At 38.2% G+C, this 25,424-nt stretch overlaps 1 protein-coding gene across 1 annotated transcript in view; it reads right to left on the minus strand.

Annotated features, from left to right (window-relative positions):
* LOC119430583 (ephrin type-B receptor 1) overlaps nt 1–25,424 on the minus strand; it is a 100,245-nt gene that overhangs the window by 11,070 nt on the left and 63,751 nt on the right. The window contains exons 10-17 of the mRNA XM_037698015.1: nt 19,826–19,991; nt 19,398–19,503; nt 16,918–16,979; nt 16,639–16,836; nt 9,858–10,105; nt 6,364–6,431; nt 5,703–5,850; nt 3,581–3,730 (exon numbers count right to left, since the gene is read on the minus strand). Of these exons, the coding sequence (XP_037553943.1) occupies nt 3,581–3,730; nt 5,703–5,850; nt 6,364–6,431; nt 9,858–10,105; nt 16,639–16,836; nt 16,918–16,979; nt 19,398–19,503; nt 19,826–19,991 (1,146 nt within the window). The remainder of the gene's footprint in view (nt 1–3,580; nt 3,731–5,702; nt 5,851–6,363; nt 6,432–9,857; nt 10,106–16,638; nt 16,837–16,917; nt 16,980–19,397; nt 19,504–19,825; nt 19,992–25,424) is intronic.

Here is a 25,424-nt window from a genome sequence, read left to right on the forward strand (position 1 = left end):
TCCATCCATCCATCCATCCATCCATCCATCTTTACCCGCTTCTTCCTTTTCGGGTCACAGGGTTCACTGGTACCCATGTCCTGCCATCACTGTATGAGAGGCGGGATACACCCTGGACAGGTCTCCAGTCCATCAAAGGGACACATAGAGACAAATGAGACAAACGACCAGTTAGTCGCTCCTTCACACCTAGGGACAGAAATCCCCGCTCTCCGGCTGGGATTTGATCCGACGACCTTCTAGCTGAGAGGTGGCAGCTCTACCAACTGTGCCACTGTGCCACCTGATTGTATGCCTATTAGTTCACTGATTGTCTTTGGTAGTTTATTTCTGTTCATTTTTTTCATGTTATGTATCTTGTATTCTATTCTTTATTTTTTTATAAAGCAATTAGGGATTTTTTTTTTTGTCTTTAAAAAACAAACAAACAAACAAAAAACTTTAATAGATAAATTGGGCCAGAAACAAAAGTGAAGAGCTCCCAAATCAGAATGTACAAATAGGACAAACTTAAATCATTTGTTCTGTTTTCAAACCATTTTAACTTTGCCATTTAAAATTTAAATGTCTGATGTTCTCAGCATTTCCATTCACCTGATTTCCACCCATATGCTTTAAATTTCTCAGTTGTCTCCATATTTACCTTTTCTTCACCCGTGTAATATATATATATATATATATATATATATATATATATATATATATATATTTATATTTATTTATTTTTCCTTCCTCCTAAACATCGTCAACAATTTTGTCTGGTTTTCCTTTTTTACTTAAATTTTAACCTTTTTCTGTCGGCTTTAATTACCTGAAGCATCACTGCCTGTCTTTGCTTTAAACACGGACCTTGTTCAAACTTTCTTTGTTATACACACATGAGTCAAACAGTTTCAATAAGAGCTGCTGCAGTGTGTTTAGAAATGTGCGTATTTTTTAACAAAAATCTCAAGCCATAAAATCGTGTGAAATAAACTCCAATAAGTATTTTTTTTTCCTCAAAACTTATATTAAAAGTAACAAGTCTGCATATCTGTAAGCTGAAATAATGTGGCACTTCCATTACGGCGCTGTAAACGCGGCGCTGGGGATTTGTCTGCTCGCTGGGTGAACTCCACTTGACCCCGGCACACTTCTCAGGCTTTGTAATGCATAAATTCACTCTGAGCGCCGCTGCCAATCAAAACAGCAGCAAGTGTAGAGAAACATCACAGGTCTCTTTCATGATTAATTCATGTTGAACACAGCACCTGCAGTGGCTCTGCTGACGATTTCACCGCTCCGACTTCTTTGAAATCATGGCTGTGTGTGCATGTGTGCGTGCATTTACACATGTCGGCCCGTGACTATGGTTCAGCTGAATGTGTCTGTGTGCTTCATATGTGCAAGTCGGGGTGTCAGAAGCATGCATAGTTAATGCCCCCGCAGACCCTCGTTAGCTATAGCTGTAACGCACACTCTCTCTCCATCATTATACTCAGACTGTTCTATTATAAATCTGTCTCTATTACACTGACTCTGTCATTAAGGTTGCAGAGGATGCTTCTGAAGCTCGGGTGCGAGGAGGAAGGAATTAGCCGGAAGGAAGTAAAAGATGGAGGTGAAAGTGTAAATATGAAGGAAAAGGGGATGGATCAGGTGCTAGACAGGGGAAGCCAAATCTCTGCAGATAGATGTGAGTGATTTTACTACTTGAAAATGTGTCAGAAAAGTTCAAAGGTTGCCACTGATTAACTCCCTTAATACCTTTAATAATGACAGCTGAACTTAAAAAGAAAACTCTACTGCACGTTAGACTTTGGTGGAGTAAAAGAGTGAGTTGAAAGATTTTACCAACTCTGAGGAATGACATTTTTATGTGAAAAAAAGTGCCAACCCTAAGCTGGATTCAAAGCTTGGTCTCCCATTTTTTGACACTTACTGATTTGTACTACAGTAGTCCCTCGATACTTTGCGGTTCGACTTTCACGGACTCACTCTTTTTTCAACATGATTGTACACGACACATGATTGCCAACTTTAATATTACTCAAGACATTGGGACGGTACGGGATAAAAAAGTTAACGGGAGCGGACAGAAGTAGGATCCAACCAAAAGGACAAAAAACAAAAACAAAACAAAAAATAAAATAAAAAATATATATATTTCAGACAGGCGCTGTCATTTTGTAGTTTCCTTTTAATAAGCCTATAATCTGACGCAAGTCAAAAGAACTACACGGCCCAGAAGACAACAGTGCTTCCAGACGCTGCTTTCTGCCAAAATGCAAAGAACAGCAATGGAAGGAGCCAGCAGAGACATGGATGTGGTAAAAATGGTTTTGTAACGCAAAGTCAGATGTAACGAACTATCTATTAATCTCACAGAACTGGCAGGAAAGTCGCAAATAATCCTGAAGCTGATCCTTCAAGTTGAATCTTTACTGGTGAGTACCCATATAAAACTTTGCAGTACTGTACAGTACATACATATTGTTAAAATTATGTAGGTTTAATAGTTTAGAACAATTGAATGTGGGAAGGGTTTATAAAGCCTTAGAATATATATAAATACTATAATAAATATAACATCCCTACTTCGTGTATTTTTACATATCGCGGGGGTGTGTGGAATGTAACCCCCGCAATAAGTGAGGGACTACTGTAATGCGAAAAGTTAAAGCATCTCAACATTTGCTTGCTAATATGTGAGTGTGAAGGGAAGCTTACTGATGACTGTCAAACTGTGTTTGATTTATGAATGTTTTATACTTAGCAGGTCAAATGAAATGAGTTTGTGGGCCATATCTGGCCCACGGAGCTGCCAGCTGATTATAGCTTTAGTGGTTTGTTACACTTCTTTTAGAATATACACTTTATCTTAGGATAAATGGTTATAGTTTGCTATGTTCAGACAGCAAGAAGTGGGATTTAGAGCATCACTTGTTTAAAGTAGGTTTTAGTGTCAAAGCGGATACAACCATATTTTTCTTTGAATTAAATCCTAAAAATAAAACTGTCAACAAATCCATTCCTGTGGAACCTCCTTTTTCATGTTCGGTACCTTATCTCCTTTAGGTTTCAGCAGTAAAACTCTGGAAAATTAAAGACGATTCCTTCTTTTAAACTATTCCTGACACAAAAACAGCAGAGAATTGAACATCTCATTTTATAAAACTACTGAATTTTGTTCCACCCTAAAACACAGCGGGATGAATTCAATCTTGAAGCAGTTAATAACATCAAGGTGTTGCACATACTAAAATAATGTATAGAAAGTCAGATCATACTGTGAAAGTAATTGGAATAAAGCTGTCAACACAATAAAATATTGCCTGCAGTAAACATCAGTTTGGAAACACAGTCTTGATCCCTTTTGAACTAATGTTCAGGGAACAAACACACATGTGACACTCAAATTGATGTCCTCATTTTCCGTGTGTTTTCTTAGACATGCCGACTCCCTGTGGTGAGAGGCAGCAAAGAAAACAAACAAGCACAACCCCCCAGACACCAGAAAGACATCCACAATCTTTTACAGTCGCAGGCGTCAGATGAGAGCTCAGAACAAGAGACAGACTCCAACTCTGCACCGACTTACATCTTGGTTGCTCATGTCCCAGTAAGGTCTCTCTCCGTAAGCCATCACCTCCCAGGTGACGATCCCATAACTCCAGACATCTGAAGCGGAAGTGAATTTCCTGTAGGCGATCGCCTCTGGAGCCGTCCAACGCACCGGGATTTTACCTCCCTGAGGGAAAGAAAAAGTAGGACACGAAGGGAAGCGATAAAGAAAGGAACGAAGGAAATAAAACCTTACAGGAAGGACTTTTTCTACCTAATTCTACTTAAAGGTGCTCAGAAAGCACTGTAATGAGAACAGAGTTGATTAAAACTGGATTACATGATTGTTTAAAAAAAAAAAAAAAACTAGTAGATGTAATACAATATGAACATTTGTATGGAAAGTGCAAGAAATTATAGAACAGGGCTATTCAACTAGTGGTCCAGGGGCCAAATCAGGCCCACGGGTGAACTCAGTTCGGCCCACCAATGGGTTAATTTTTACATAAAAACTAGATTTTAAACCATAAAACAAACTTACTTAATGACAATAACTGCTGGATGTCCGGCCCCTGAGCTCTTGGCTTTCAGTAACTGTGGCCCCATGAGCAATTTAGTTTAATAGCCCTGTTATACAACATGTTAATAATTTTCATATTACCACGCAAGCTAAACGCTGAAAAAAATGTTATCTTTAGTTTCGTTTTCTATAACAAAAAAAAAAGTGTTGTGGAAGTTGTGGGTCGCATTAAGACAATGAGTAGAACCAGAGCTGTCAAATGACTGGAGCCAACATAAGATTCATGGAGACAATTCTCTTCAAAGGTAGAAATATAACAATTACTTTCTCTCTGGTTGACTTACAAACACACCTTTGGAGCAAGTTTGCAGTGCTACAATTGAAACAAAATGTTGGCTAAATGTCTCTGCCTGTCTTTTTTTTTATTTAATTTTTCTTTTATTAAAGCCAGCAGGATCTGGTTTATGGAAGTTGCAATGTTGTACTTTTATAACCAGAGTTAGTACACTAGAGATGTAGAACTTTAAAGACATGCCTACTGCCCCACCCCTCACCACATATTCATAGTGTCAAGTGAACGTTATTTTAGACATAAAGGAATTATATTTGAACATCAACAGGGTGAGAACTAAGAATATATATATATATATATATATATATATATATATATATATGTATGTATTATACATATATTATACATTATGCATGCATGCATGCAATTTTAGCCATGCATGCATGCATGCATGGCTAAAATTAGTGTCCTTTCTGTTGTAATGCCACTATCCTATCCTCAAGGTTTTTTCCCCTTTTTCTACCTAAAAAAGTATTCTGAAAAAGGATAAGGGGCCGCACTCGAATAGCAGCAGCAACATGTACTCCACCCATCTTTCGGACGACTGTACGAACATAATCTCACTGTACATCGGTACAATGATAATAAAGCTTATTCTGATTCTGTGCATGTACATGGAGGGGGCAGGACTTTAAACTACTGGGACCAGCTGATAGAGAAGCTTGTTCCCACTTTAACTTCCTGGTTCCTGTCTGTCTAGATTTTTGATGAGCTCTACAAGAATGTTTGCAAACCAACTGAGTTCCTCGCCAAAAAAAAAAAAAAAAAAAAGACAAAGAAAAAAGGTCAATATGCTGATTTGTTCTACTTCTACTTTTGTTTTTGTTTTTTTAAGAAACAAACTAAAATACTTCAGATTTGAACAACTGACCTTGTGGGGGGAAAAAAAAACAAAAACATGTTTTGTCTATTTATTATTTCTTTGTTTTATTACATCACTTCGTTTCATAACACAACAGCAGCCAAAGGAAGAAAAACAAAGCTAAACCACTCATCATAAACCCTTAACTTACACCCAATAATAAACTAACAGGAAAAAAAAAATCTAGGCAGATGCCAATACCAAACATGGGTATAATTGGAGGAAAGTTTACATAAATAAATATAAAAATGGGACTTTTCTCAACCTTATGTTGCACAATCCTTGACAGACTGTATTTTATTTATTTATTAACAGAATCAGCATTTAGTGCATTGGACTGTGCAAGACCTTTAAGATAAACAAGCAGCATTTGTTAAGTTTTCAGGCTCCAGTATGGGTGAGGGGATATATTGGTGTTTTCTTACCAGTGAGCTGGTGTAGGTGGGATCGGAGGTATCCTCTTCCAGATAACGCGACAAGCCGAAGTCGGACACTTTACACACCAGATTACTGTTAACCAAAATGTTTCTCGCAGCTAGGTCCCGGTGAACATAACTCATCTCCGCCAGGTACCTGGAACATCAATAGGATTTACTGTGTGGGTGTTTGTTATCGGCCGGATACTATAATGGAATTTAGAGTGTGTGTGTATCTCTGTTTATGTGTGAGTTATCACTTGCAGCTACCTTCAATAAAATAGGACAGAGATTTAATATTTCTATGTATGTACATGCCTGAGTGTTATCACACCCCGCAGTAAAACACAGATAGGATCTTGCTTGTGAAAGTGTTTGTGTATTCGTAGGAATTCAAGCTGCAAAACCAACAAACTGTGGTGTTTTAAATACACATATTTGCTTACTATACAAAAAGTAGAAGAGCTGTGTGTGTGCAGAAGTCAGTGGAGGAGGTGCAACTTCAGCGGCTGATGCACCCGATCAGACTGAATGAAATATCAACATATGAGATCTCAGTATGAAAGAACTGTTTCTGGAAAAATAAATTACTTTTCTTCAGTTACTGAAGGATCAGAATCAGTGATACTCTCTGGAGGAAGTGCATGTGAGTGTTTGTGTGTGTCGGCACCTCATTCCAGATGCGATGCCCCTCAGCATCCCAACCAGCTGGATTACTGGGAACTGCCCGTCATTTTGCTGGAACACAGTGAACGGTGAAAGGTTTATTCTTGTTTACTTGAATATTGTTCTCATGAGATATTTATCGATCGTTCAGAGGCAGCTCTGCATTTGAACAGACCTGTCAGTATGTGACAGCGTTGTGTTACGCAAATTGGAATTATGAGAACGCAAATTGTTGACTAGTTTATCGAAACATTTCAGTGAAACTAGTGTAAAAAAAACATGCTTCAGATGTTGATGGTTTTAATTCTGAAAGGGTTTGGTTCAGTTTTATCAGGAATAAATTTTAAGCATTCTACCTATTTCAGAACACTAAATTCAAGCAACCAGAATATTCAAGATATTCAACTACAAAACACAAAATAAGAAGGGATTGTGCTTTTTTCTGCTCACAATTTTTGGTATAAATCACCTCATTTAGAAAACTCACTGATACCCCCCACTGATCTAAGAACCACTTAGAGCTTAAAAACCCTCAAGATACTAATAAACAACCACCTCCTCCTACTGGCATTTAAATCAACGGCAGCTTTACATCCTGAGTGCAGACATTTTTGCATTTTAATGAAATAATTTCACAGCATTTCAGTCTAATCTACTTAATCATTTATGTTTTGTGTGTGATTGGACATAGTCTGGCAGCACAGTGGAACAGTGGTTTGAGCTGTGGCCTCATAGTGAGAAAGTTGCAGGTTTGCCTCCCAGCCTGGATGGAGCTAGTTTGTTCTTGCATGTATTTGCTACTAGTACTCTGGTTTCCTCCAACAGACCAAAACCATGCATGTTAGGTTGACTGTAAATTGTCCCTAGGTGACATCAGCTCCCCACAACTCGGAAAGGAGAAGTGGGGATGGATGGATGGATGGATGAAAGAATAGATGGATGTTCTCTTAAAGAAAGTGGTACCTTGTACTGTTCTTTTTCAAGCGAGTTAATTTGATCATGAGCTCATTTGCAAAGAATGCATTTCTGATTTATTAAAAACAAATTTGATATAACCTTTATCTGTCTATATATACAGTACATTATGTTTTTTTTTCTTCTTTCAGCTGCTCCCTTCTTCTGGGGTCGCCACAGAAAACTAACTTGCATGAAGACATGGCAATTGTTTTTACGCCAGATGTCCTTCCTGCCACAACCACAGACCACCGAGCTACCACAGTCCTCTGTGTGGAGCAGAGAGCTGCTATCTAGGGCACCCGGGGGAGCAGATGGTGGGCCTTGCTCAAGGGCCCAGAGTGGGGAAAATGAGGGTGGAGGTGGGTTGTGTGTGTTGTTGGTCTGGGAAGTTGAACCGGCGACCTTCCGATCAAAGGCCCACCTTCTCTAACCTTTGCGCCACCACTCCCCCTTATTCTGTCTGTCTTAGGTTGCTAAAAAAATTGGTTGTACGCCTTTAATTTGGACATTTAAACATACCATAATGGCTGCTGCCTAGGGCGTAAACAATGACAGCACACACAAGCCCTTTAGGATGCCCTAAAATCTGGACAAATATTGAAAGTCAAGTCCATTGTTCTTCTATTAACAAATTAATAAAGATATAACTTCATCCAACTTAATTTGAGCAACATTACATATATGCGATATTCTTGTAAAGTACAGAAAAAAATGCATTTTGTAATTTATGAATCATTTCAGATACGTAAATCTGTGTTTTGTTTTTGTGTTGCCATTTTGCTACCTTCGTCTTGCACCTTTGTGCCAGACCGTCTCCATTTCTTATAACCCTCACAGAAACCCTACACTGACATGGTTGCAGTCGAAGGTGTGTGTCTTTTAATTCACTTCACGCACCAAACTGTGCCTTTGATGCTCCTCTAGCCTAAACCTCTGTGGGCAAACCCTTTTCATAGGTGCACACAAACACACACATACACACGACACATTGATCCTGCTGGTCCTGAGCCTGCGAGATGGTCACACCAGGACAGCAACGCCACTGAGATCGATCTTTGTGCATGCGTGCGTGTGAGTCATCTGATGATTTCTGAGTCAAATGGGGTCGCAGTGTGAGAAGCAGCCATCAAAGAGTTTTTCCTCTCTGTTTTTAGAGGCGCCTCGAAAGGAGGCCAGGATCAAAGAGACGGACAGACTGGCAGACAGGCTGGCAGGATGAGTAGGAAGCAGCACAGGAAGTCAAAGAGTGAAACGATAGAACAGAAGGTTGATTCTGACTCTCTCCAAACCTGTCTTCAAATGACGCCTTGTTTGGTGTTTATGGCCTTCAAAGGTGGGTCACATTGAAGATAAGTTGAGCTGGAGACATTGTGTTTTCTGCGCTGAATGAGTTCCTTAAAAGAGCTTACTAGCTGGAAGTTCAAAGAAGCTAAATACTAGCTGGAAACACAATGAAGCAAAATAGTAGCTGGAAGCTAAAAGAAGCAAAAGCCTAGCTAAGAGCTAAAAGTGGCAAAATAGCAACCTGAACACCAAAAGATAAAGGTTATTATTATAACTAAACAAGATGAGTATAGTGTAAATGCTGAATCGATGTTCACACTTTGCATAAAAGATAAAAAATCAAAAATAAGAGTGTACTCTGCTAACTGAAACTGACTGAAACTTAAACAAAGGGTTAAATGCATTCATTTATTTCAACGGTTTTATTTTGTGTTCTAATTTTCACATGTTTAATACAAAAGAAAAAAAAAAAACTCTTGTGTGATTCTCATTTCTTCATTCAGCAGTACACTGTGAAAATAACTTGTAGGTTATATTGTTACATTATATTGTTTGCGTGAGTAAACCTCACGAGACTCATGGTTATACTTCTAGACACAGTTCATTCAACCTTTATTTATACAGGCTAGCCTCATTGAGCCACGGGGACTCATTTACATGAGTTAAATATAGTTAAATACCATTAAAATACATTGGAATGTCTTTGTCACAATAAGGTAATTGGAATTTATTTGGGAGCTGAATAGTTAATCTCAAAATATTACGAGTCAGGTGGTGAAAGGGTTATATTTTTTGAATCCCTAACCAGTATAATCACGGTGAAAAAAAATCACTGCAATGCCACTTGACTTTTGATATGTGCTGATGATTATCCATGCTGCTGATCTCATGCTGCTGATTTATTTCATGCTGCTGTGTTCATTCATACTCAACTGCTCACACAGACTCATGTTTGTGCTGCTGTTGTTCGGCGTATTGTTTTTGTACTACTGGTTCTTAGCGTATTTTTAGTTAACGTTTTTCTTAGTTCATATGTTAGATCTTATTACTGTGTTTCGTTTACAATTTATACTTTTGCTGGATGTAACTGGGATCCTGTGTACACAATTTCATTCCGCCACATGTACCACATGTGGTGCGTATGACAAATAAAGAAACTTTGACACTTTAATAAATAGTTCAAAAAATGTTCAATACACACACAAAAAAAGTAAATTTGCATGTACTGTATTTTGATTATGTTTGTAGGTGACTTACCCTGAGAAATGAGTCGAGGGCTCCATTCTCCATAAACTCTGTGATGATCATTGTAGGCCTGCTCTTGGTGACCACTCCCTCCAGCCTGATGATGTTGGGCTGGTCAAACTGACCCATGATTGATGCTTCAGCCAGGAAGTCTCTCCTCTGCCTCTCAGAGTAGCCCACCTTTAAGGTCTTGATGGCCACAGGAATTTCCTTTTTCCCAACAGGTTTCAGGCGACCTTTGTACACTTCCCCAAACTCGCCTAAAAACAGACAGGAAGAAATTTGAATGATTTGGTTACACCATTTTACCTAATATACAAGAGTCAACAAATTAAATACACTTCAAATTTCATATCAGTTGGTATTTTATGATAAAACATGAATGAGGCAAACAAAATGAGGCTTTTACAGAAACCGAGCTGTTAAGTGTGAGTGGTGTTTGTGGGAAATGCAGGAAAAACTCTGTGTTTGAAGCTGAACGCTCCCAACACAGTGATGGCCTCTGAGTAGGTCCACCACAGCAGATTGAGGTTGCAGGAATTGCTCAAGGGCGCCTCCCCCCCCCCCCCCCCACACACACACCCACACACACACACTGAAAGAACAACAAGAAGTAAATCCCTTCAATAACTGCTCTCAGGGGTGAGGATAGGTTGTGCAGTCGAGACGGAAAACAAGATAAAAAGGGATAGTGCCATTATGATTACTTAGAAATATTGTTTTTGCACATCTCTAATATAATCTCTCACTTAAATAAAAGAAGCTTAATTTGTATTTATGTATTTAGACTTTTCTGTAACCAGGAAATTAACCTCTTGAGAATAAAAATCTCTTCTACAAGAGTGTCCTCGTCAAGAAAGACAGCAGCTTCAGAAGCAATAAATTACAACAAACAGAAGATAAAGCCATGCACATCACAGGAGACCAACAACAAAGCCATTACAGATATAAACCTACTCAGTTAGGGAGGATATTTTATTTTTCATCCTCTGTGCAGGCTCCTTGAAGTCGATACAATAATCTTTAAGACTTTTTAATGAAGGATGTACAAAGTACATTTGCAAAAAAAGGATGAATACCAAAAAAATCTCAATGAATGAGATTATTCTAATGTTTATTCTAAGTCTAGACTAATGTTTTAGTTGATAGAAAAACAAAGATTTGGAAAGGTAAGTTAGCATCAGACATATTAGTTTATTGATGTTTTAAAGGAAAAGGAAACTTGAAATCTTTAAACAAGCGTACAATCGTTGTGAGATTTCAAATGAGGGACATTTTTTTGGATCTTAAAACTTATTACTTGAATGATATATTCCTTATTTATTAAACATTTTCCCATTTTTTTTATTCATGAACTGGGGCATAACTGTAATTTATCAGAATTTATTAATCTAAAAACAAAGCCCCACATTGAAAACCGCTGCTTAAGTTATTTTAAAATATTGTGCATCTAAAAAAAAAAATAAAAAATAAAAAAACCTCAAAATTTGAGGCCATGGTCCTCAGTCAGAAAAGGGTGGATTGCTCTCTTCAGGTCTAGAGTGAGGTTCTGCCTCAAGTGGATGAGTTCAAGCATCTCGGGGTTTTGTTCACGAGTGAGGGAAGAAAGGAGCGTGAGATTGACAGATGGATTGGTGCATCATCTGCATTATTGTGGACTCTGTACTGGTCCATTGTGGTGAAGAGGGAGCTGAGCTGTAAGGTAGAGCTCTCTGTTTACTGGTCAGTCTACATTCCTACCCTCACCTATGGTCATGAACTCTGGGTAGTGACTGAAAGAATGAGCTCATGGATACAGGCAGTTGAAATGAGTTTCCTCTGCAGGGTAGCTGGACTCTCCCTTAGAGATAGGGTGAGAAGTTCAATTATCCGGGAGCGACTTGGAGCAGAACTACTGCTCCTCCACATCAATAGTATCAATAGTAGCCAGTTGAGGTTGTTCAGGCATCTGGTAAGGATGCTCCCTAGGCACCTCCCTAGGGAGGTGCTTCAGGTATGTACAACTGGGAGGAGACCCCGGGGAAGACCCAGGAGAAGCTGGAAAGACTACGTCTCTTGGTCTTCCTGGGAACGCCTGGGAATCCTCCCAGAAGAGCTGGAGGAGGTGGCTGTGGAGATGTCTGGGCCTCCCTGCTCAAGCTGCTGCCCCCATGACTCGACTTAAAAAAAAAAGCAGAAGATAATGGATGAATGGATGGGTTGATGGTGTATCAAAAAAAACTTTACAATATGTATTTTACCATAACCTGTCAGTATTTTAGTAGCAGAATTACTGAGCAATACTTCACATTTCAAGCTGAATTTTAGATTTAGTCAGTCAAAACTTCATGATTTTCTACATTTTATATTCTAAATTCCTCAAGAATTGTGTACCTGAAATACATTACTTAATAGAAGAATTTATTATCACCCATTGCAGAAAAGGGAAGGTGGACAATAATGTTGTTTCTTGTTTGTGTTTGTCTCTGTATTTTATCAAAATATCTCATTAATGCCTGGACAGACTATTGAACTGTGCTGAATGTATAATCACTAGATGTACACCTACAACCAAAAAACTTTTGGAGTTAACCAGATTTAAAATGAAAAAGTGTTGTAAGCTCAATCATCCAGGTAGATAACAAAAACTGTTAAATCGTGTCATCTAGACCAGTTTATTTAAGTGAAGAAACGTTTCGTCCCCCATCCAGAGGACTTCGTCAGTCTGCAGCCTGCCAAACAGATCTGTCCCATAGGTAGCCTTCATTGCTGTGTTTCAAGCCAACCTCCTGTTGGAATCTTAGAAGCAGGCTTTTTAACACGTGCAAACAGAGCACACCCATCTGAAACCGTCATTTGTCATTAACAGCAATCAAGTATCTGGATGGGGGATGAAACGTTTCTTCACTTAAAGAAACACGTCCAGATGAAATGATGTAACCATTTTTGTTGTCAGATTTAAAATGGCTGCCACAGCAATCCATCCATCCATTATCTTTTACCTGCTTCTTCCATTTTGGGTCATGGGGGTTGCCAGTGCCCATGTCCAGCAATCGCTCTGCGTGGGATGGGAGACACCCTGGACAGGTCTCCAGTCCATCACAGGGCCACATAGAGACAAACGAGACAAACAACCATTCACTCTCTCACTCACACCTAGGGACAATTTAGAGTTACCAATCGGCCTAACATGCATGTTTTTGGTCTGTGGGAGGAAACTGGAGTACCTGGAGAAAACCCACGCATGCACGGAGAGAACATGCAAACTCCATCCAGAAAGGCCTCTGGACAGGGATTTGAATCGAGGACTTGCTCACTGAGAGGCAGCAGCTCTACCAGTTGTGTCAACGTGCTGCCCACAGCCAACCAGTGTCAAAAACAACAAAATCACCTAAATGGCTCCAACTACATCAATTTTACCCATGCTGACCAAAGACTTAATGTGACTGAAGCTGACTTATCTCCGACACATATTCTGAGTGCTAACTCCAACTGTGTCTTTTCATATCTTAAATTGATCTTAGTCATAAACTCTGGCAAGAATGGCGGGCGGGCAATCTGAATTCCTTTAAGGGATTCTAGGCCTTTAGATTCTTCAGGATTTCATACATCTACAGCTCGGTTAACCAGGCCAGCAGTAAAGAACCCAAACTCTCTGAAACCTCACTGAACAGTAGACTTCCTGTCTGCGGAGACACAGACGTCTTTTGTCAAAATAAATGCAGCGATATGCTGATGGAGGACATGAAAATTGAATATCACTTCAAAATAAAAGTCCTCGTTCCAGAGATGAAAATCAGTTTGTGAATAATGGATGAGAGCCGGGAATTGGATGACAGGCAGTGGCGTTCAGTCTCACAGTGATCTGTGCTCCACATATCATCGCTCATTAAAAACTATCTGGTGTCAGCGCTGTAAACTAGAACAGGCACAGATGGATAGAGAGCAAAATAGAAGGGAGGAGGAGGAAGGGAGACGCAAGAGAAGATGGCGTATAAATTTTGTATCTAAATATACTGTTTGTAAAAAACTGTCTGATAAGGTATCCCACTCTTACCTGTAATAAAAATAATGTTTCATGTTTCATCTTCACTCAAAAAAGTGCTTTCATGAAGGACATTTCTTGCAGTGTGAGTGATAGTAATAGGAAAAGAGGAAAATAGAGGGTGTTATCTCAGAGGGAGTGAATAAGGCAGTAAGGTGGACTATTTTTATTATCTCCTTGGGGTTCTTATGATTTCTTTTATCTTTGCTCTTCAATCTGTTGTTCTGCTTTCACCCTCCATGGTTCTTTGTTTAGGCTTTCATTAAACACAAGCAAACTAAAGCTAAGGAGGTCAAATCGCAGAGAAAGTTGAAGCACGCAGGACGTATCGAAGGCACAGGGTGTGGAAAAAACAACAGAAAAACAGCTGAAGACACGATCTTCATTTCACTTTGACCTGGAGTCACGCAGCCCACGGAAGGCTGAAAGTCCGGCCACAACTCATATCACCCAGACTCATTTTTTCCCCTACCTCCCTGACATTTTCATCCCTCCTCCATCAACTCTGGCTGAGGTGAAAAACGCCAAATAGAGGGATTACCAAAAGCCCCTCAAAGTGGCTCAACAGACCAAAGCCCAAAGCACATACTTGCAGTGATGAGGGTCCGGATCAGGTTCTTGACCTTTAACACCCAGGCTCAGAGGCTCTTTGGGTTTGATTAGCTTTGGTTCTGTCTTAAATAAGTTATGAGTTATCAGTGGTATACCACCTAAAGCAAACACTTTTCTCAATCTGATAGAGCCGAAAGACAAATATGATCTTGTAAAATAAAGGCAATAGAATCAGAACGTTATTTTAGGTCTTGATTAACAGTGATGAAGCAGAACAAGTTCACATGTTGTACCTTTAACATGAAGCTTGAAAATACCACTTTCATGTGATCAGTTGACTTAATCAGTTGTCTTTAACATTTTCCATAAATGTTCATCCTGGTATGTGCTCCACTGATGAAACATCATTCTTTTTCATGTGTCTTTAAATCCATTTATTATTATTATTAACCTTTATTCAACCAGGCAAATCCCATTGAGATCACTGATTTCTTTTGCAAGGGAGGCCTGGACCTGAAGGCAGCCTAACATGCATGTTTTTGGACTATGGGAGGAAAACAAAGTACCCGGAGGAAACCCACACAAGCACGAGAAGAACATGTAAACTCCACACAGAAAGACCCCAGGTCCAACCGGGGGATTGAACCCAGGACCTTGTTGCTGTGAGGCAACAGTTCTAACCACTGAGCCGTCATGCTGCCATTTAAGTCCATTTAGCTTCAAGCTGCTGATGTAAAAACAGCTGAAATGTTGTATACAATAAAAGATCATAGCGAGAAGGGAAGAAAAATGTGAATCAGAACATGTTAATTGGGCTTACCTGTATAGTTTAGTATTGTCTCAGCTTCTGTCCCATGTTCATTCATCCTCATTTTTGCTTAAATACAATTTTCTCTGTGTTTGCCTGAATGATGCAATTTACATTAGTCATATACAGTAGTCCCTCGTTTATTGTGTGGGATCCGTACCCTGAGTACCCGTGATAAGTGAAAAACCGCGAAGTAGGAATACTAGTACAAGTAGTAAGTAGTAGTTTATTGTAGTATGTACATCATGATTTTAGCTCTCTGCCTCCTTTCAGCCAAGGCTGCTCTCAGCCACCTGCAAGCTGTCTCGGCCACGCCCACTTCTTCGCTCTGCACGGAGAACAGCTGATACGCTGCAGGAGGAAGCTTTTTCTGTAGCTCTGGGTTGCACAAAGATGCATCAGGGGCTAAATAATTTAAATTATTTATTTTAAATTAAAATTCCATGCCGATCGTGCAGCTCATCCATCAGTCAGTCAGTTGTTTGTCATGTCCAACCTTATTTTGAAAAACCGCGATAGAGCGAGTCTGCGAACAACGAATCACGAAGTAGCGAGGGACTACTGTAATCATAAATATATTTTTCTTGTGACAAAACATGTCCTTTATATAGTGATCTGACTTTAAAATGCTTGTTTCTTTGTATTTTCCATCAAAGGTCATCAGAATGTGGACCACAGGGATTAGATGTTATCTTTATGTTGTGTTATAAAGGGATATATCACATGGTGATAGAAAAATTCAAGGTTGACCAGTTTGAAGCTTCACTGGTTATAAACTAGATTTTGAACTAAGTGCCAAAGTTTTCTTTTTGTGTGTTTTTGTTGTTTTTATCATTCATTAAATCAGCTAACATCCAAAAACTCTACTCCTAAAAATCAGAAATTCTGATGAAGCTTCGAGGCCAACTTTCTCTTATCTGCAAAACATCGCTGCTTTTTTTTTTTTTTTTTTTTACGGTGAGTGCTGCTAGCAAAGTAGAATTCAAAAAGAAAGTTTTAATTTATTCCTGTGAAAGTTTTCAGCATGAATAAAACATGCTGACTTCAAAGGCACAAAAAAAAAAAAATAATAATAATAAAGCAAAAGTATAAATTGGTGTTGAGTATTTCCAGATCGTTCTCATTGACACAGAAGTGTGGCCCAGTTCAAAATGTGACTAATTTGTATTTGAGTGCAACTGGTTCAAAACTGTATTGATCTCATAAAATAAACCAAAGTTTACTGTTGAAAAAAAAAATAAGGCTGTTTTTAATTCAACATGATACAGAATTTAAATCATAATAAAGTTAACTACTATTGTTAATCTTCAATCAGTATAATTAAAACCATTAAAACCCTCTGCATTGTAATGGTAAAATAAAACAAGTTACCTTATAAGTCAAAGGCACAAGTGTATAGAAATTCCCACCTGATCCAATAACTTCCTCGATTTTGACACAAGAGGGGTCAATTTCTTTGGCGAATTCCCGGACTGCCTCATTGGGGTCTTCATAGGTAAAAGGGTCAATATAGATCTTGACCCCTGGTGAACTCCGGCCCTCAGACAGGGTGGGAAAGGTCACTGTGGGGGTGGAACCACTGAACATGTCTGGTCTTAGAGTTACTTCTGAGAGAAAGATAAAAAAATAAACACTTGTAAAAGAATAGCAGAAATTAGCCTGAATTATAATATAAAAAGTGTCTGTACCTCCTCCTGTGTTGTACTGCTGCAGCTTGTCCCCGAACACGCTCTCCTTCAGTTGCCTCCTTCTACAAAAAGTTTTAAAAAAGAAGACGTATAACTTCTGGGACACAAGTGGTGGGAAGACATAAATTTTACACAATAGCTCTAAATGTTGCAAGAATAAAATGCAAATGGGAAATTTTCTCTCAAGCTGGTCAAAGTGAAAGTTTTCCTCACTGTCAAAAAATGCTAGAATAAAAATGTGTTGGTTTAGTTAAAGGGAATTTATTTTACCACCCTTGTTTCTGGTTATCGTCTGAGGGTGGAGCAGCAGCAGTGGACTCTGTAATATCTTAACATGCCACTGGATCCTAACTGTAATCGGTATTAACTGCATGCAGGAGAGAAAGTTCCCCTGATCGGAAGCAAAACATTTTCAACTAGAGAAAGGAGTCCAGCTGCTTTGTTTGTTAACAAACATTCTGGATTGGCTGAATGACTAAACTACACCAGCATATTCTCATGAAAATGCATTGAGATCTTTTCAATCCTTGGAAAATTTGTTACTGCTTAAAACCTTCTTTAGCATACAGTATTTGCTAGATATTTGGGTTTTAGATGCTGTTTTGGAATTTTTAGTTTTAACTAGAGTTCTGCTAGTCTTAGCTACTTTTTGATCATTTTAGTTTTCTCTCACTGGTTTTAGCTGCTGTTTTACTAACTATGTTTTATTATCTAAATTTAGCTCTGAGTTACTGTTCTGCTGATTTTACCTTTTAGCTAGTTTTGCAGATTTTAAGTTTTACTTACTGTTTTGTTAATTTTAGCCTTTAGCTATCGTTTTGCTGGGCTTAGCTTTTAGCTTTTGCTTTTGCAAACTTTAGCTTTTGCATATTTTTTTAACATTAGCATTTCAGTTTCAGCTACTTCACTAAAGCTTAATCAGCTTTAACACTGCATTTTCACAGAAAATACAATTTTCTTTCTAGTCTTAATAGATTTCTTATATATGGCATAAAAATCTATCAACATTCCCCATGATTGCATAAAAAACATGAAGATTAAAACCAAAACTCTAAAAGAATAAATATTACAAAAGCAGGCAAACAGCATTTTTACAGAATGATGTTTTGACACAGTAGTAAATACAGTGATGGACTTCAACAGAAACCTTGAGCTCTAATGTAAACTTGATTTTGATTTAAGGTGCTAACAGCCGAATAAGGATGGTGAGCTCAATCAGTGAAGTGTAAAAATTTAACAACATCTACAGAAGATAAATGGTTGGGGCCATAAACAATCAGCAATTATAATCAATGGACCCATTGAGTACCAGGAGCTGAAGGAATTGGAAGGAGATGGATGAGAACCGAGCAAACTCAATTTAAGCAATTGTTTAACACAACCAGTCATGTTTGGACACAAACCCTAAAGGTAAGAGAAAATAGGCCGGATTAAAAATAAATAAATAAATGAATGAATATATAAATTAAGCACCCAGACAGGGGATCTCCTCGGGGACTTTCAGAGCTGGGAAACAACTACTATTGGACAAAAATAAAACTAATGACTCAGACCTCAATGACCTGAACACCTGGAGGAATGTCTGGCATAAAAGGAGGACTTAAAAACAAGTCTTTGCAAGAATATTGGGTTGTGTGAGGCCTTGGCTGTGCTCATTTTGAGTTGGCTATATCAGTTAAGGCCTGAATAAAAAAAATACCTGCACAGTCAAGCTAGTTATTATTGTGACTGCAGCAGCTGAACATCAGAAATTAAATCTATAAACTTAAGTTTGTTAGAGTTTCTGATTTGATATTTTTTATTCTAGTTAATTATTGTTCTTACTCTTGTTAAACACAATTTCTGCTATTTAATTAAGTTTTAAGAGCATTTTCTGCTTTCCTGCTCATTGTTTCCCTCAGTTCTGTCTTGCCTTGTCATGCTCACCTGTCATCCTTTTGTAATTAACTCACCTGCTACCACTTGCCAATCATTCTCCCAATAAATAAAAGCTTCTCATTTGCACCTATGCTCTGTCAGATCCCTTGTCTGTTTTGGGGTTTGTCACATGTAGTGCATGGTCTTGTTTTTCTTTAATAAATAGATTTTCAAATTCTACCTGCACACTTGTCACCTACTGCCTGCACTCTTGGGCCCTCAACCAATCACCAACTGCATTTGTTACAGTATAAACAGTAATTAAGAAAATAAAAGCCTCTTGGTGGTAAATACTGTCATGCTTGGTTAAAACCTTTTGATAAAGCAGAATATGTTACTTGTCAAACAAGCACATTTACTTTCTTTAAGGATTGTTGTGCGTTTATTTTACCATGTTCCAGGTTTTACGCTGCATATACTTCCATCATGTTCAAGGTATAATATGCGTCTACCAACGCTGCTGGTTCAGATAATTCACTGACAAACACAGGATTGGATGTTTTAGGTGTAATGACGTGTGTGTGTGTGTGTGTGGGTGCAAACATGAGTCTGCTGTACATTACCTGGTACAGATGATGGCTATAGCTACCAATGAGACGATACACACTCCACCTACTAAAGAGCCTGCGATCAAGGAGAGCTGTTGTCCAAGCTCTGATTTATATTCATCTGTAGAGGCACAGAAAGCACACTAAATTTAACAAACAAAGTAGGAACAATCCTTTTAAAATCTTACATTTCTCTTATTTTAAGCCTCTAATATGCACATTTTATAAAAATGAATTCATGCAATACAATGGAAATGTTCCATAACTCATAAATTACAATTTCCAACACTCATTTGACATGACTGCACACACAATGCAGGGCAAAATAGTTTACAACCAGATTTTCACTTTTGCACAACCTCATGCAACCTCAGCTCTTTGCTTTCCACTACACAACCTCCACTCACACCTCCGCGCACTTCAGCCAACCACCCGCTTCTTACCGTCAGTGAGAGTTTGGAAAAGCATTTCCTTGCTGTAGGCTCCATAGCCAGCCACAGTGCGGGCCCTCACCTGGACCACATAGCCAGTCCCAGGCCTGAGACCCTCCAGAATCACATTAGGTATATCGCTCTGGACCGCTGAACTGTTCAGCACTGATGCCTGGAACTGAAGAAGAGGAACAAATAAATATTTTCACAAAATATACAGATTCAGTCAGTGTCCAACATGAACACACACATTTTTAAACCAACACAATGACATGCCATGTGGAAGAATGCAAATTTTACAAATCATACATTTTAGTGTTAACTAGTATCCAAAGTCTAGTTAAGGTGGTCAAATTTAACAAACTGATGCAATCACTTTATTTTTTCTTACACCTGGTAGTGTTGCTAAGTTGCTTCCAGTTGGAGTGCTTTTTTGATGCAACAGCTATTGCCCTCCTTCCATTTACCAAGGAAACAAACAAACAAAATAACCTGAACACATCCCAACATGTTTCTAGCATCATATTTATTTCGAAACGATTATAATGTGAAAACTGTTAGCTTTACTGCCAGAAAATGTACACCGCCCTCCATGTTGATCCATTGGAGCGATGATGAATAAGAAATGCAAAGATCCTCAGCTAGCGGGATTAGCAGCAACATCTGTACCTGAAGCCTATGTCTCGTTAGAGGGGTTTTCCTAACTTGTGGTGAGTAAACTTTAATTCACCACAAGTCTCAACTGTGTGAGTAAAGTAATTGTTTAAGCAAAAAAAAAAAAAAAACAGGAAACGGGTAATAGTCTTAAATCATGAAGCAGAGATTAGCCCTCATTAGGATGCTTGTTCTGCACTTAAAAACATCCCGTTGTTGTGTTTATATTAATGAGCTTTGCATGAGTAAAAAACAAAATAAACACACTTTGTGAGCAGCATGATTTGTTGCAAGTTGGCTTTATAGTGAGAATGTGATGAGACAGCCTTATGTTTTATTGCAATTTCTTTATTTTCTCAAACTTAGGATCTTGCTTTGCTTGTGTTTACAGAGTGTAGTCCTGTTTCACCTTCTGTCCCATGTCCGTGTCCATTTATCCTCGTTCAATTTATTTTTACTTGAATCTCTGCATCTCTGTATGTTTGACTAAATCTTGCAATTTACATAAGCTCACTTTTTGTTCAGTTCAATTCAATTCACAAATACTTTATTAATCCCAGAGGGAAATTATTATTTGTTGTAACTCGTTATCCTCATTTCATTAAGAGATGTTATAAATAATGATGGCTGTAGACAGGAAGGATCTCTTGTAAAGGTCCATCCCACAGTGGATCCTAAGAAACTGGCTGCAGATGCCGTCCGATCCGTCCACCCAGACTCGGCTGACCTCTCGGTTCCCCAGGACTGTAGGACCGCCTGAATGCCGGGCAGAACTCCTCCCAGAGCCATGGCCACTCCTCCCAGCAGTCTGCCGAGCTCCTCGTTGCTGTGGACAGCCAACTGTAGGTGCTGAGGGACGATCCTGTCCTTCCGCTGTCATGAGCTGTGTTTCCTGCTAGTTCCAGGATCTCAGTGGTCAGGAACTCGAGCACAGCTGGCAGGTAGATGAGAATGAGTCCACAGCACATCCTTTTCAACTCATTTGAGATTTGGGGCTGTAGCTGAGATATTATTTGAGCTGTTGAGATGTTAGTCAGCTGCTGTTGGTTGTAGAAAACTGCCTTGTTGCCATGGTTACGCATCATAACAAATGTCCCAAACTAAAAAAGTTTCAGTAAAAATCCTTCCAGCTGCTCATCATCAGATATCAGAGGAAACGGTAATCCAAAAAATATATGATTTACATCCAGAAAAACAGGAATTAAAGTTTCCAAAAGCAAAATCTCAGAATGAAAGTAACAGAGCTGCTCCAACATGCAGCCACCTTGAGCGGCGCAATTACTAAAATTACTTTATTTTATTATTTATGTATTATTACAATTACTTGTTTACCTATCTGGACCATTTTCAATTGAAACCTCAAATAACTATCAATCTTTACATATTGTGCATCTACTTTAAACAAATCAACTTTCTGATGACTACCTTTTTTTTTGTATTATTATTTTATTCAGTCTACACATCTCTCATATTTATCTCATTCTTCTGTTCTCTACATCTAATCCCTTTCTCGGTCATAATTTCTCTCCTTCCTCGCACTTTAGCCCATTATTTCTCCCTCCTATGCAAATACAATGCAGGTAATTAGCTATCATAGACCGAGAAAGGAGCACATGTAGACTTTTCTTCTTCTGTCCTTCCTCTTCTTATAATTTATGTCTCATAAATCCAAGGATGGCACCTTTTTACCTCTATCTGTGCCCCCTTCTACTCATTTTAGGCTTCCTATTTTCTGTCATTTTCCTTCAGATAACAAGGTTTTACTGAGGCTAAATCTAAAAATAAGGAGACAGAACAAAAGTATGCTGTGGTGATGGCATGAAAGGAGAGGTAGGAAATCATGACATGAGAACGAGGGATGGATGGGTGGGAGGGGAGGCTGACGGCGAAGCAAAGTGGAGAGCAAAAGAGATGATGGTGGTGATGAGGAACACAGCTCAGGAGGTGGAGGAGTGGGAGAAAATTGCCAGTAGATTGAAGAAAAAGAAGGAAGGTTATCAGAAGAAGACATGGGGTTAAAGATGTCTGAGTTGTTTTTTTTTTTTTTTACCATAAATATTCATTAGCAAAACCCAATTTTCCCAGTGTCAGTCATTAATCCCCTTTCTTGCACGTGAATATTTATCATTTTTCATCTTCTGAGTGCCTAATAATATACTACTGCAGTGACAAATTTACTTGACTTATGTAGAGTTAAATCTTGTATTCTTCATAATTATGTAATTTACTGCTTATCATCTCAACTGTTCATTTTTTGTGTAATAAAACTATTTCCACATACTTGGTGCTATATTTAAACTAAATCTTCAGCTTGATCAAGAATCATGTGCAATGATTTTTGTTTTTGTAAATTTTATTCATAAAAATTTAGTTTTTATTGAAAAATAAAATCACTCACCCAAATAAATACAATATTCTTGATTCCTTCAAAAACATTCTTTTGAAATCTACTTTGACGTTCTTGCTCTATTGTTTTTATTCTACTTTTAGCTACTGTTCAGCTACTTTCAGCATTTAATTGTTGTTTGCTACTCTTAGCTATCATTATGTCAATTTTAGCTACTGTTTTTCCCTTTTTTGTTTAGCTTTTAGCTCTTTTTTTTCAAACTTTAGACAACGTTTTGCTGATTTTAGCTTGAGCATTTCTTATGGTAGGTTTCCCTGTTTTTGCCAATTCATTTCCTAAATACTGTTTGTTTAGCTAATTTTATTTTTGTTATACTCATTTTTTCTGCTTATTTTAACTTTGACAACTCAGCAAAGTCATTCAGCTGTCAACATTCATACTTTTCTGAAGAAAATACAATTTCCTAAGAAATGACTTGGACAACTTTAGTTTTGAAAACTGCAAGTAATATTTGGAAGTGGACAGAAAAAAATGATATTGTGTCATTGGTGGTGTTTGGATTTTAGAGGTGTGTGTGTGTGTGTGTGTGGGATTGGAGATTGGCTCTATGCTTGCCAGCGTAAAAGAGGTTAGAGGCCAACCCATCTGGGAAGGCCTGGTAGCCAGAGATAAGTACTGGGGGAAATTCTGACTTCTTCCTGCCATATCAAATTTTCTACATTAAAACTCATTATCTATAGAGGGGGGAATGAGGGAGGAATGGGGTGAAGGAGGAATTGAGGAACTGATGAAGGGGAGAAAGATGGAAAAAAAAAACTGTCAAAAAATGAGGTGCAGTACAGCTGTCGGGTAAGACTCGGCTGTTCTCTCTCAGTAGGCTTATCAAATTGCTCCCACAGCGCATCTTCACTTAAAGCTATGAGCTAAAATTAGTCTTTACGTGGTTGACTGCTTTACGGTGTGAAATCCAGAATCTTAATTGACTTCTGCCTGAGACTTTATTGATGCAAAATAAAAAAAGCAGCAAATAAGGTAGACTTTAGGTTATGATACTGTTGTGGTTTTGACTTACTAAGAGTTTTAACTGTGACTGTCAGACTGCAGCAATTTTCATTTTAGCGAGAGCACATCTAGATTTCTAGTCTCATGTAATACCAGAGTGGTAAAAAACACAACTTCCTTCTGCTATTCTCCATTTTTTGCTGCACGGAACTGCAGGGGCTGCTGATTCTCTACAATAAGACACGGACTGCCATCTCTTCGTGATCATTTCATGCTATAGATGTGAATCGAAACATCTGTAGAGCCTTTAACACTGTCACAGATATGTGTGTTGTAACATGGCCTGGTAGTTTGAAGATGTCATGACATGCTTTTGTTAAATTATTTTATTTTCATTTCTAAATCACACTCAATGCTTTACAGATGGTCAGAAAGAGTCAAATTAGCATTTTCTAACACGTTCCTTCTAGAGTCCAATGAACATTTCTTTTGCTAAATAAAAGCTAAGGCAGAACAATGCTTTACAAAAAAAATAAAAAATAAAATAAAATAAAATACAACTTGCCACAAACTAAGGCAGTGATAAGCAATCCAGCATTATTTTTGTCTTTATCTTAAGTGCATACTTATAAAATTGATGACCAGATTGTTTTTACCTAAAACACTTAGGCAATTTATTTTCTTTAGAGAGAAATCAAAGTATATTTATTTCCAGCATTCTTTATTTAATTAAAATTATACCTTCTAAAGTTTATCTACCAGCATACATAAATCATTTCCTAATTCTAATATAATGTAAATGCAATTTATAAAAGGACATCAGAGCAAATGTTAGGTAATACAATGTGTATGATAAAAATCTAATTGTGTAAAGATGAATGGTTCTGTTAGTGTGGTTTATGCAGCAAAACAAAATATAACAAATATTAGAACACCAAAAGTTGCAGTTCGCTTCCCAATTAAAAGAAGACACTTTTCTACTTTTCGGTGCACGGCACACCGTTTCACTGTAAAAGGATGGAATCTGGAGTCGTGGACCATCAGATTATTCCTGATTCATCCCATCAAAGAACACAAAAAGCTCTAAAAGAGATAAAAAGATTACAGTATTTAAAGTTTGTACTTATGTTTCTGAGCACTTCAGTGAGTTTTAACAGCCATCTACAGGAAATGTCATGTTTGAAAGAGGAAAATAAAATGGATGCAGTGATTGTATCTATAAAAAAAACGAGGGTGAAAAGCTATATAAAAAGTATTTTCTTCTGCGGTGTATAAAAGACTAAAGTTTGACAAGGGATGAAGTGTGGGCTGTGAGAAGGCTTGAGTTCTTTTTGGTGTATCTTACACGATCCCTTCAAGGTGCTTCAGTCTTTGTTTTTCATCTGTCTGCAGTGAAGTGTTTCTTCAGCTGCTGGCTCGGTTTCAAAGAAGACGAGGACAGTCTTACCTTTGGGTGATAGATATGATAGTAATTTCACTTTCACGCTGAAAACACGTTGCTTCCCATTGACTAAATTACAAAGACTTAGTATGCAATCACATTTTCTTTCTTTTAGCAATTTCCTCTTTTGCATTACAGCAGCAGCCTTTGATGGGAGAGAAATCTGG

Source organism: Nematolebias whitei, chromosome 3 (assembly GCF_014905685.2).
Source record: "Nematolebias whitei isolate Nwh7 chromosome 3, NemWhi1, whole genome shotgun sequence".
NCBI lineage: Eukaryota > Metazoa > Chordata > Actinopteri > Cyprinodontiformes > Rivulidae > Nematolebias > Nematolebias whitei.